The 14,285-nt window shown below is 47.3% G+C and overlaps 1 protein-coding gene across 1 annotated transcript in view; it reads left to right on the top strand.

The window, feature by feature from the left end:
• Nucleotides 1–14,285, top strand: part of LOC126234651 (suppressor of lurcher protein 1-like) — a 652,665-nt gene that overhangs the window by 598,062 nt on the left and 40,318 nt on the right. Inside the window, exon 11 of the mRNA XM_049943382.1 lies at nucleotides 10,045–10,258. Within this exon, the coding sequence (XP_049799339.1) occupies nucleotides 10,045–10,258 (214 nt within the window). The remainder of the gene's footprint in view (nucleotides 1–10,044; nucleotides 10,259–14,285) is intronic.

Here is a 14,285-nt window from a genome sequence, read left to right as displayed (position 1 = left end):
ACGCCTTCTTGGTGTGCACTAATTTCCAAACGCTAGAACAGCAATAAGCACTGCAACTCTTGTGGTGGCAAAAGCCAGATGAGAGCACGAGACAATGAAAAGAAAATAACAACCAAAATACTATTCTACACAGTTACAAAAATACAACTTTCTACTGAATGCTACGGTGAGTGTCTACTCTACTAGAGCCGGCGTAGTGTTTATGCGGAAAGTCTGTTGTCGTTTGCATCCACTGGCGATGTTTCAACCTGAGCTGTTGAAGGGATATCGGCAGCCCACCTTACTTGTCTGTTGTGCGGGCCCTCTCACTGAAAAGGAACCGCTACGACATTCCTTCCCCTTCAAAAAAGATGCACAGCACTGCAAATGCCCATAGTAGTAGAGGCATCCTGGTCGACCGCCATAGGTTCATGGTTAGGCAGGGGCGGGCGGCGGCGATGGGGCAGGGGCAGCTGGCGGTGGAGGGAGTGGCTGAAGTAGAAGCAGAAGCGAAAGTGGAAGTTGTGTCACAGAGCAGCCGTCGACAAGCACTGGCAGCTCCCAAGGGGCGGTGTGGTCTACCAGATGGGGGAGGAGCTGGTTGAGGTGCCGGCTGGCGGCGGAACCATCGGCCCACCGGAGAGACACCATCGCTTGGCCGCAGAGCTTGGTAATGATGGCAGACGTCCAGCGTGCCCATGGGTGAGAGAAGATCTGCACCCAGACCTCCTCCTCAGTGCGGAGGGAGTGCGCCGGAGTGCGGGCGGGAGGGTGAGGGTGACAAGTCTCGGGAACAAGGACAGATAAGGAAGAGGGGAATGGTCGACTGTTAAATATCTCCGCTGGATTTTTATCAGCATGAGGGATGGGTGGTATGTAGCCAAAAAAAAAAAAAAAAAGAAGCACAACCTCCTGCAGCGGGTGACGGGTCAGCACCTTATTGAGCTGGGTCTTGAATGTCCTCACAAAACGTTCTGCCCGGCCTTTGACGTAGGATGAAACAGGGAGGTATGGACGAGAGATTTGTATTGGCAGCACAGAACTGCTTAACTCGGTCGAAGTAAACTGTGAACTGTTGCCCGTACGATCATTTTGGGGAGTCCCTGGAGAATTTTGATAGTCTCAGCAGAGACTTGATGCCAGTACGTGGGCCCACAGGTTAAATCTCTCAAATAACAGAACCATTGTACGTCGAGGCCAAATAAGTGTTCTACTTCGACTAACAGGGGCATTCAACACAACATCAAATGACGCACTATGTGTCGTCATGGGAATCTTCCCCATAGATATCACCATCAGGTACCGCGCAGCAATGCACTGGCTTAGGATGGGGAGAATAGACCAGGTTCGGCAGATCATTGGTGTACCGATTGAGACAACACGCCAACTCAGAGCATGGCGAGTGGATACCTGGCAGAGCGAGTGGGCCAACAGATATTGAAGCGTCCAGCGCGGATGATCCATAGTGTCAACCAAGTCAACTTCAAAGAACAGAGTGGAACAACCGACAAGAGGTGCACAAGTCACACGCAGTCCTAAAAACAGATTGCACCTTATATGTAAATAGTTAACAGCATCTCCATGTCTAATAAGAGCTTAAAGCTAGGTACCTCTTCAAGGGATCTATGCCTTCCGTTAAGTGGCAGCGCACAGCCTGCATGGAAGGATCTTAATTGTGGTCCCTCTCTTTTGAGCCCAACCCGACGGATACCTATGGTAGATCGGGGAAAACCACCGCTCAGGCTGTGTTGCTGGCGGGGCCGGAAGGTGCTAACTGCCACACCACGTATCATTGTAAGTCTCATTGGCTCAGCGTGAACTGTTTGTACAACTAACCTACACAGCCTATACCTCAACCACCACTACACTAACAACTTCTGATCTGAAGCTTAAAGTTAGGCACCTCTTCAAGGGACCTACGCCCCCCTGGTAAGAGGCGGCGCACGTCCTGGATGGAAGGATCTTAATTGTGGTTCCTGTCTTTTGAGCCCAACCCGACGGATACCTATGGTAGATCGGGGAAAACCACAGTCCAGGTCGTGTCGCCTGCGGGGCCGGAAGGTGCTTGCGCCTGACGTACTCTACTAGGAGCCTTGTAGGCTCAACACAAACCGTTAGCGTCATTACCTTATTACTTTTACCACAAGTACCCTTTCGTTAGCAACTTTGAGGCAAGCACAAAATCAGTTACCTCTCTATTGTATATCGTAAATAGTTTAGCAGGCTGGACATGGAGGTCTTAGTCTTAGTTTCTAGCTTTAACGTACCCTAATCTCTTCTAGTTAAGGTAATTTTTAGGATGGTAGATGTTAAAGGCGTGGTGAGCAACGGCCAGCGTCTTGAGGGTCATTCCAAGACCCGGGCCGCCGCCCACAACCAGGTGACGGGCAATATTATACCTATAACTTCTCTATACAGTTCTCTTCCTTCCTTCTTTCTAAATATTTAATTTCGTTTTGTTTATTAATATCTTACTTGATTTTGTATTAGTTATAAGTTTTTCTAATGCTGTACAAAAAATAAGATATCAAATGGATCTAAACAGAGCCCGCCTCCACGTGGCGGGACACGGGCAACGGTGTGAGTGGGGACGGGAGCCGGTGTGGTGTTACTTTCAGTCACTCCGGACCCCGGACCCAGTCACAACGGCTAAGTGGCAACATACGACCCACCATAAGAAATTAGACGGTGGGTCATAAAATATAAGCAGCTAGTGAAAAAAAAAAGTCTCAGCAGAGGTAGCGTTCATCATGCGGGATACGTAAGGGTATCTCGATCCAGAATCGATCAGGATGAGGCACTGGGAACCATGAAACGGCCCTGCGAAATACAAGTGGAGGCATTCCCATGAAGCAGCAGCATCCAGCCACAAACAATACTGACATGGGGGTGCTGCCTGACGTCTTTGGCACGTACTGCAGGTCTTTATCCAAACCGCGCCAGTAAAGATGTCAGTGGGCGAGCTGTTTGGTGAGGACGATCCCCCAATTGCCAGCGTGGAGGAGATCGAGGACACGGCAGCGCTATGCATGCGGTATGACCACCCCGGGAATGCCCGAATGACTACGCAAAAGAATGACGTCACTGCTGAAAAAGAGACTGTGCCGATGACTCCAAAAATACTGGACCACCGCATCGCGGACGCTACAACGGCTTAACGGCCAACCCGCTGCGATTTTTCGGCGGAGTGCTTGCAGTTTCTGATCCTGAGCGGTGGCCTGCCGAACCGCATCGGCATCCAACGGAAGCGCCTCCAGAACTGCTTTCATGTCCGGCTCCACATGGAAACAAACCAAGGGGGAGGCGTCAAACTCTCGATCCGCCCCGGCAGGCAGTCGAGACCGAAAACTGGCTTTTGAGTGCCATTCAGAGGTGCGATAGACAATATCATGGTTGAACGTCGCAGGAAGAGCGCCCCACGCTGGAAGCAGCGCGCCGTCTTCGTTTTCAATAAAACTATATTTGGTTTGAGCGTCTGTCAATTTTTTTGATGCAATAGCCACCAGCCTCTCAATGCCGTCGACCTCTTGCTAGAACATCGCACCCAGCCACAGTCTGAAGCATAGGCGGCGACGATGAGGGGCAGTGAAGGATCGTAAGCGGCCAGACAAGGAGGGCGGGAGGTAGCCAACTAGAGGCGTTTGAAAACCTGTCCACATGCTGGGTCCCAAACCCAACGCATACCCTTTGCAATAATCCGGTCCGGGGCGCCAAAATCTCGGCGGCGTGGGGTATAAAATGCCGATAATAGTTGATTTGCCTGAGGAAAAGTTTCAGTTGCTTCACATTGGTGGGAGGAGGCAAATTTTGAATCACCTCGACATACTCCTTAGAGGCGTGTACGCCGCAGGCATCAATCACGAACCTGAGATAACTGGCCTCCCGAGCAAAAAAGTCACCCTTTTCTATCCAGCAACGCAGGTTAGCCTCGGAAAAAATCTGAAACAGCCTATCCAGCTTGTCCGCAAGGTCAACCGCAGACGAGCCACCGACGATGACATCGACCAGATAACTGGCCGCAACGGGCACCTGACTTGTCAGGTGTTCCAAATATCGTTGGAAAATGGAGGGGGCGTTGGCTATGCCAAATGGTGATGCTTATACCGGGAAACGCCACATGGGGTATTGATGACTAGGGTCTGTTGCGATTCCTCATCCAACGGCAGCTGTAAATTACATCACGCAAATCAATTTCGGAAAAAAACGGTTGAGCCTGCAAGAGATGTATGTCATCCACTGATGGGATAGGGTATGGATCGATGACGGACTGAGAATTTACTCTGACTTTAAAATCGCCACAGATGCATAAAGCACCATTCTGCTTCTCGTCTAACACGACAGGTGTCGCCCAGCGATTGTGCGCGACGGGAGAAACGATGCCTTCGTCTTGTAAGCGGGGAAGTTCCACCTGGAGCCTGTCTCGGAGAGCAAGGGAGACCGGGTAGGCCTTAAAAAGAAACGAGAGACAGCAGAAGGAAGAAGCTGGACATGCGCGGTGAATCCCTTCACTCCTGATGTGGGGAATGAGAACAACGTTTCGTATTTGCTGAACAACGGGACGAGGTTGGTATCCGAGGAGGGGATCAAAACCGCCTGAACATTCTGCACTCACAAACCCAGATGAAAATGTCCACACCCAGAAGGTTAGCGGCGCCGGGAGAGCCGGCCACCAAAGCTGAGTGGTGAAGGAACGACAGTGTAAGAGATCTGTGTGGAAAAAACGCCGTCGACTGATGTAGGGTGATTACTGAAACTCCGCAAGGAGCGAGTGTATGGGGACAAAGCTGGCGAGCCCAAGCGTTGGTATGCGGCACCATCCACAACAGAAACAGATGATGTCGTATCAATTTGGAAGACCACCGGGATATGCATGGCCTCCAAGGTAAGGAGAAAACGGGCTCCCGACTGGAAAATGATGAATAATACTTGTCCATTAATGGAATGCGAGGTTTCCAGGTCCTGAGGTGACGATTCGTGACGAGCCTGTGCGTCTGCAGGAAGCGTGTCATCTACGTGATGTTTCTGCTAAGCCTGACACACAACGGCTATATGGCCCGTTCGGCTGCAAGCCGTGCACCTTGCTCGGAGGTGGGGGCACTCCGACCGTTGGGGAGTCCGGAAACAGTCCAGACATGGAAAACGGGCGAGAAGCTTTCTGTCTCGTTATTTACCAACGGATCGACAAGGAGCAAGAGCTTGGCGCTAGGCAACTGGCGAGCCGCAAAAACAGCCGGATCAAGACGACGCGGCTGTTGTAACCAGTGAGACTATTTAAACACACGAATGATCGGCAGACAGGTGTCGAGGGACGGGTCCTGTAACTTCAAAATATCAGCCAGAACACCTTCGTCTGGTGCGTGAATCACTACCATAATGCGAATCAAGGCATGAGATTGCTTCCAAGCAACATTGCCACACCGGAATTTGCAAGCACGGGAGGGACTCTGGAGTGTCGCAATACATTCCCGATATGTCTGATCTTGGGACTTAAGGCAAGAAAAAAAAGTATTACGGGCGGAGGTGATGTGTGTTTGTGCGTCAAAGTACTCAAAAAGGCAGCCTTTAATGTGAGTAAACCAGAGTTAGCGATGGGTCTGCTCAGGGCTCAGTAGTTGAATTAAACGATACATCTGTAGACTAACTGACGCTTATAAAATTAAAAAAAAAAAAAAAAAAACATTGACATCGATTTTCGTCGTGGATCCCATGTGCCAGTAATTGTTGTTCCAACCGTTCGACATAATTTGACCATGGTTCGACAGACCTATCAAAAGCCGGAAATGTCGGTGGAGCCATGTCCAAAGTGTTAAATTTACACGCAATGGAATCAACTCTACGAGCTACCTCTTGCAATGCTGGGGACTGAGGACGAAGTCCTGACCTTGTGACTGCTGCCTGAATCTGCTGTAGAGTTTCCACCAAGGACTGAAGAAGTTCCTCTGAAAAGGCCATTTCGTTAAAAAATCAAAGTTTTATCCTTGTCGTCAGTAAATGTAGTGTCCTGCGGTCGGCAGGAAAGAATTAACAATCAAGTGTGAACACACTTTATTACAACTAAAACGCCTTCTTGGTGTGCCCTAATTTCCAAACGCAAGAACAACAAGAAGCACAACAGTTCTTGTGGTGGCAAAAGCCAGATAAGAGTACGAGACAATGAAAAGAAAATAATAACCAAAATACTATTCTACACAATTACAAAGATAAAACATTTTTCTGAATGCTACGGCGAGTGTCTACTATGCTAGAACCGGCATAGGTACTGGCCGAAGCTGTTCTAGCTGCCGGCGTGCTTATAACGCCAATTCGGCGGAGTACTACACCTTGTCACATTTATTCCATTTGGAGGATCTCTTTCGCATGATTTGTCACGAAGTACTTCCGTGTTTATGCGGAGAGTTGTTTACATCCACAGGCGATGTTTCGATATGAGTTCTTGAAGGGAGGTCGGCAGTCCACCTTGCGGGCCCTCTAACTGATAAACGGCCGCTACGACACAGAATGTACATCACGTACCATTGTGGCATCCTAGTTTTCTCAATAATGACCAAACTGTCCAGATGACTCTCCATACCTTGACACCAGGACTAACAAGACTGCTGTGCCTCTTCAAAACAGCTTGCCACCATACATTCCGACGATGGTCATGTGCGATAGTAAGAACCACAATGCATCATTGAACACAATGCGATGCCATTCATCACTTGTCCATACTTCCTGGTCACGGCATTAATCCTAACGCAGCCGCTTATGGTGTTAACAGCTTAACTCCCTAGTCCGGTTGCTGCTGGACTCTGACCATAGCTGTGGGATAATATAGTATGTTGTAGGGAGCCTATTACTTGTTTTCAGATGGCAGATGCGAAGGGGCTACAACGTGCTTGGTGAACAATACGGCGATCCTTCCTTGGTGGTCAGAGGTAGTCGATCGGAACCTTAGAGGGTATGCCTGTCCTCACGTTACCAAGCACTCCTACATCGCGCCAATGTCACATACTAATGTCCTACAAATGTGGATTACTGTATGATTCGACAAATCACGGAAACGGATTCCAGCAATAATGACCCTTTCAGCCGGCCGCGGTGGTCTCGCGGTTCTAGGCGCGCAGTCCGGAACCGTGCGACTGCTACGGTCGCAGGTTCGAATCCTGCCTCGGGCATGGATGTGTGTGATGTCCTTAGGTTAGTTAGGTTTAAGTAGTTCTAAGTTCTAGGGGACTGATGACCACAGCAGTTGTGTCCCATAGTGCTCAGAGCCATTTGACCCTTTCAAACTCTTCCAAGTGCTGACAACGCTGATTGACAAGAGTAGAAGGCACCTCCGTGTTCTACACAGTGATCACTCAGCAACTGATCTTTTTATGGCCCTTAACTACCCTACCAGGCCTGGTTACCGCGTAAAATACGGTTTTTAATCATAAAATGGCGTACATGTGTACGAAGTGACATTGTCATCCTACGAAATCCTCTGGGTGCTTCCTTTTTTGTGTCAGGAAATGTATTTTCCCATTGTGGGACCTGTCTTAGCTGTTTCACCTCGCACTATGTAACAGTTGATCCCTCTATATTTAAGGAAAATTAAACATCATGGGCGGAATGCTGAAATCAATCATACACTTACGTCTGTTATTTGGGAGCTATCTCTAAAGTTCCGCATCTCATTTGTCTATGCGAAGCACGTTGGTTCCAAAATGCGCGAAAATTTTCAGTAGTAAACTTTGCAAAAGAGGTAATTACGGGGACATAGTAGCCTTACTTCTCCAGATTGGCATACTGGTTTTATCTCGAGTACTGAAACCAAAAGTTAACCTCTGCGTCAACTGTAAGATACCTGCTCATGCTGTTGCCGATAGGGTCTCCTTGTGGCAGCTGGCTGGCTCATTCATTTCACAACTACGAGAACATGACGAAAATGGTATTTTACAACAAGACAGACCAACACTGTATGTATATCAAAGTATTTCCTGGCAATACGCAGCCTCAGCGGTGGATCGGTCGTAATGTAATGGGTGTATGCAACTCAAATTGAACTATTAGACCCTGAAGTCACATGATCTTACAATATGTTGTGATTTTGTGTGTGTGTGTGTGTGTGTGTGTGTGTGTGTGTGTGTGTGTGTGTGTGTGTGTGGTGTGTGTGTGTGGGGGGGGGGGGGGGGGGTGGAGGAGGAGCTGTAAGGAACAAGTAACTCCATATGTCTCCGCTTCTATTAACATTGGGCGAACTCGATGCCGAATTGCAGTAGCAACACTTCTAGACATGATAGGAAAGGTATCGGGCGAGTTACATTATTGTCTGAATGTTTGTCGTGTGTGCAGTGGAAGGCTCATTGTGCTTCAGTGAAAGGTAAATGAAAGTGTTCATCGCGAACGTAGCTGTAAGAAGCATCTTAAGGCATTTTAAAAATAAAAACTTCGTTGTTCCACGAGCAAGCTGAAAAACATCCCAAGACTTTATGTGCATGCGTGTATTACACATCGGCTTGTGAAGCAGGTCAAATACACTATGTTATCAAAAGTATCCGCACCCCTTTCTGAAAATGACTTACAAGTTCGTGGCGCCCTCCATCGGTAATGCTGGAATTCAATACAGTATTGCCCCACCCGTAGTCTTGATGACCTCTTCCACTACCGCAGGCAAGAGTTCAATCAGGTACTGGAAGGTTTCTTGGGGAATAGCAGTCCATACTTCACGGAGTGGTGCATTGAGGAGAGGTATCGATGTCGTTCGGTGAGGCCTGGCAAGAAGTCGGCGTTCCAAAACATCTCAAAGGTGTTCTATAGGATTCAGGTCAAGACTCTGTGTAGGCACTTCCATTACAGAGATGTTATTGTCGTGTAACAACTCCGCCACAGGCCGTGCATTTTGAAGACGTGCTCGATCGTGTTGAAAGACGCAATCGCCATCCCCGAATTGTTCTTCAACAGTGGGAAGTAAGAAGATGCTTAAAACACCAATGTCGGCCTGTGCTGTGATAGTGCCACTTAAAACAAAGGTTGCAAGCCTCCTCCATGAAAAACACAACCACACCTTAACACCACCACCTCCGAATTTTACTGTTGGCGCTACACACGCTAGCAGATGACGTTCACCGGACATTTGCTATACCCACACACTGCCATCGGATCGCCACATTAGATACCGTGATTCCTCTTTCCATACAACGTTTTCCCACTGTTCAGTCGTCCAATGTTTACGCTCCTTACACCAAGGGAAGCGTCGTTTGGTGTTTACTGGCGTAATGTGTGGCTTATGAGCAGCCGTTCGACCATGAAATCCAAGTTTTCTCACCTACCGCCTAACTGACACAGTAAGTTACTTGCAGTGGATCCTGATGCAGTTTGGAATTTCTGTGTGATGGTCTGGATAGATGTCTGCCTTTACGCTCCTTACACCAAGGGAAGCGTCGTTTGGCGTCTACCGATGTGATGTGTGGCTTATGAGCAGCCGCTCGACCGTGAAATCCAAGTTTTATTACCTCCCGCCTAACTTTCATTGTACTTTCAGTGGATCCTGATGCAGTTTGGAATTCCTGTGTGATGGTCTGGATAGATGGCTGCCTATTACACATTACGACCCTCTTCAACTGTCGGCGGTCTCCGCCAGTGAACAGACGAGGTCGGCTGGACGCTTTTGTGCTGTACGTGTCCCTTCACGTTTCCATTTCACTATCACATCGGAAACAGTGGACCTAGGGACGTTTAGGAGTGTGTAAATCTCGCGTACAGACATATGACACAAGTGACACCCAATCACCTGACCACGTTGCAAGTCCGTGAGTTCCGCGGAGCGCCCCATTCTGCTGTCTCACGATGTCTAATGGCTACTGAGGTCGCTGATATGGAGTACGTGGCAGTAGGTGGCAGCACAATGCACCTAATATGAAACACGTATGTTTTTGGGGGTGTCCGGATACTTTTGATCACATAGTGTGTATTTAAAAATCAGTGACTTTCCTTGTATCGTTGTCACACGGTATCTGCTTGCAGTGTGTTATCACACAGTAGTGCAACTGCCAGTGCAGTGTAGCCACTCGGCTGAGGCTGTGGCGACGCGCCGTGCCGCAGACCTGGGCGTGTCCTCGGTGGGCGGCCGCCAGCTGTCGGCGTGGCCGTGCGCCTTCTCGTTCAACAGCAGCGTGGCGTCGGCGGGCCGCCTCTCCACACCCAACTTCCCCGGACTCTACCCCCGGGACACCGAGTGCCACTACTTCTTCCACGGCCGGCCCGGACAGAGGGTCGCAGTGCGCTTCCACTACTTCGACGTCGAGGGCGTGGAGCCGTGAGTATCCCACCTCACTCTCACTTCATACCTGCTAAAAGAAGTATTCACTGCCGACATTTCTGCAGGAAGTAACTCATCTTCGAATTTCATACTTAAGATACTAACAAGGGAACCTCCCCATCGCACCCCCCTCAGATTTAGTTATAACTTGGCACAGTGGATAGGCCTTGATAAACTGAACACAGATCAATTGAGAAAACAGGAAGAAGTTGTGTGGAACTGTGAAAAAATAAGCAAAATATACAAACTGAGTAGTCCATGGGCCACATAGGCAACATCAAGGAAAACGTGAGCTCAGTAGCGCCGTGGTCCCGTGGTAGCGTGAGCAGCTGCAGAAGGAGAGGTCCTTGGTTCAAGTCTTCCCACGAGTGAAAAGTTTACTTTTTTTATTTTTGCATAGTTATTATCTGTCCGTTCGTTCATTGACGTCTCTGTTCACTGTAATAAGTTTAGTGTCTGTGTTTTGCGACCGCATCGCAAAACCGTGCGATCAGTAGGCGAAAGGACGTGCCTCTCCAATCGGAACCGAAAACATTTGATCGCAAGGTCATAGGTCAACCGATTCCTCCACAGGAAAACACATCTGATATATTCTATGCGACACTGGTGACGGCATGTGCGTCACATGACAGGAATATGTTGTCGACCCACCTAACTTGTGCACTTGGCGAATGGGTAAAAGGATTCTTCTACCTTGCCCGATTTAGGTTTTCTTGTGGATGTGATAATCACTCCCAAAAAAGTGATGAAAACATAAGAGTTTTGTCACATAAACTGAAAATAAAAAATTAAAGTTTTCACTCGATGGAAGATTTGAACCAAGGACCTTTCGTTCCGCAGCTGCTCACGTTACCACAAGACCACGGCGCTCCTGCGCTCCTAGTGTCCTTGATGTTGCCTATCTTTCCACGAACTACTCATTTTGTATATTTTGCTTATTTTTTCACAGTTCCACACAACTTCTTCCTGTTTTCTCAATTTATCTGTGTTCAGTTTTTCAAGGCCTATCCACTATGCCAACTTATAACTAAATCTGAGGGGGGTGCGATGGGGAGCTTCCCTTGTAATTGAAGCCGGTGAATTACAGTCAAACATCCATAACAGTCTCAAAATGTTTGGTGAGTGCTATTACCCCTGAACTGAACTGATGGATTGCTCCAGTCTAGCGATGGGTGTTTTTAACGTTAGTACTTAACGATAGAGCCGAATCCCTTTCCATTATACTCGTTATCATATCTACATTGTTCATTATGCATCTGAAGAGGCGGATCGTATGCGGGATGCGACATTGATGCTCCAGTTTCTTTTTTTTTATTTTTTTTGTTGGCTGTCCTCAGTCTTCTGATAGGTGCGATGTGACTCGCAACGAATCCCTCTCTTGTGCCAGCCTCTTCATCTTACAAGGGGACCCTCCATACTGTAAATCACGGATGTTGATGCGCTTCAAATATGTTGTAGGGGCACTTACCCTGAGTACCAGGCTATCCGGTTTTTTTAGCGATGTGCCTTGGTTTTTGAGAAAATTGAATTTGAAGTTCTTTGCGTGCTGTGTATAGCCGTAACATTAGGTGTAACCCGAGAAAGTCAGCGTAGCGCAGTGGCTCAGGAGCACGGCTAACACGCTGGAGGTACCCTGTTCGAATCGTGGTCCCATATGGTTTTTTTTTCTTTTAATGTATGCAACACAGTCCAGAAAATTTGATCCTAATGTTCAAAAACGAGTAGACGAATTAATTGGGAAATACATAAATGTAGTCGAAATGCGGGAAGTTCACGGAACTAGTATACGAAGAATTTTTGCGTTCTGTAAATCTTCCGTACGTGGGACAGAAAATTTTTTTGTGCATTATCGATTCGTGGGGAGGGCAAACCGATTCAACTTTATACGATATTCACTGAAGAAAGGAAGGTGAGCACCTGCACCCTAAAAGTGGTCCCAACAAAGTGCACCCCTTATTGGCAGCCGTGCGACGATTATTTTTACCGACAGGTGAAAATTTTCACGAAAATTGTTCAGAATGGTCCCGACTTGATGGAAGACAACAGGGAGATCGCTTGTAGGGAATATTCGATAAAATTACAATCGTTAATCCTACATCATTTCAGGGCACCTAATTTTGAAAGCATGATTAAATAGTATGGTTCGCATCTAAATAGAGGTTGAAAGAGAAATCTTTATGAATGCAAAAGAATTGTGTTTCCCGGTATCGCTCATGATGACAGCGCACGCCAGCAAGACGGTTGCTTTCATAAAATGCGCGTGGTGATGCGAAAATTTGTGCTTCGGTTGTTTCTGTGATAAGTATCAGCCACAATATTGTCCTGGCACATCAAGCAATGTGGACGATGAAAAATAATATTTTGTAATATTGTATGAGAAAAAAAATTAATAACTGAATATATCTTTATAATTTCGCGCGCCTTACATTGTTTGTTGATATTCTTTGAAATAAAATTGAAAACTGCGGTCGATTTTGAAAAAAAAAGTACTCGGGCAGTATTTGAACACTCTACCTCCAGCGTGGTAGCCGTTAGCCTCTACCATTGCGCTACGCTGACTTACTCAGTGTACATTTTATGTTACGGGTAAACAAAGCAAGCAATGAAATTCAAAATCGATATTCTCAAAAACCAAAGCCCGTCGCTAATAAAACGGAAAGTCAGATACTCAGGGTAAGTGCCTCTGCATCATGTTTGAAGCGCATCAAAATCCGTGATTTACAGTATGGAGGGTCCCCTTGTTAGATCAGCACTTGCAATCTACGTCCTCAATTATTTGCTGGATATATTACAGTTTCTGTCTTCCTCCACAATTTTTACCCTCTCAGCTCCCCCTAGTATCATGGGAGTTATTCCCTGACGACTTATCAAATGTGCTGTCATCCTGTCCCTTCTATTTGTTAGTGTTTTCCAAATATTGCTTACCTCTCCGATTCTGCGCAGAACTCTTCCTTCCTTATCTTATCAATCCACCTAGTTTTCAGCATTCCTCTGTCGCACCACATCACAAATACATCGATTCCCTTCTGTTCCGGTTTGCACACACTTCATTTCTTCCTCAAATTAAGGAGTGGGTTTGGTAGTAGCAGACAGCTCTTGGCTACGAATGGCCTTTTCACCTGTGCTAGTCCCCCCCCCCCCCCCATGAACCATGGACCTAGCCTTTGGTGGGGAGGCTTGCGTGCCTCAGCGATACAGATGGCCGTAACGTAGGTGCAACGACAACGGATGGGTACCTGTTGAGAGGCCAGACAAACGTGTGGTTCCTGAAGAGGGGCAGCAGCCTTTTCAGTAGTTGCAGGGGCAACAGTCTGGATGATTGACTGATCTGGCCTTGTAACACTAACCAACATGGCCTTGTTGTGGTGGTACTGCGAACGGCTGAAAGCAAGGGGAAACTAGAGCAGTGATTTTTCCCGAGGGCATGCAGCTTTACTGTATGGTTAAATGATGATCGCGTCCTGTTGGGTAAAATATTCCGGAAGTAAAATAGTCCCCCATTCGGATCTCCAGGCGGGGACTACACAGGAGGACGTCGTTATCAGGAGAATGAAAACTGGCGTTCTACGGATCGGAGCGTGGAATGTCAGATCCCTTAATCGGGCAGGTAGGTTAGAAAATTTCAAAACGGAAATGGATAGGTTAAAGTTAGATATAGTGGGAATTAGTGAAATTCGGTGGCAGGAGGAACAAGACTTTTTGTCAGGTGAATACAGAATTACAAATACAATATCAAATAGGGGTTTAATAATGAATAAAAAAATAGGAGTGCGGGTAAGCTACTACAAACAGCATAGTGAACGCATTATTGTGTCCAAGATAGACACGAAGCCCACTCCTACTACAGTAGTACAAGTTTATATGCCAACTAGCTCTGCAGATGATGAAGAAATTGAAGACATGTATGACGAGATAAAAGAAAGTATTCACGTAGTGAAGAGAGACGAAAATTTAATAGTCATTGGTGACTGGAATTCGAGAGTAGGAAAAGGGAGAGAAGGAAATGTAGTAGGTGAATATGGAT

The sequence above is a fragment of the Schistocerca nitens genome, chromosome 2 (genome assembly GCF_023898315.1).
Source record: "Schistocerca nitens isolate TAMUIC-IGC-003100 chromosome 2, iqSchNite1.1, whole genome shotgun sequence".
In the NCBI taxonomy this organism is placed as follows: Eukaryota; Metazoa; Arthropoda; class Insecta; order Orthoptera; family Acrididae; genus Schistocerca; species Schistocerca nitens.
The sequence above is the reverse complement of the archived record's forward strand: the minus strand, read 5'-3'. Positions and strand labels throughout refer to the sequence as shown.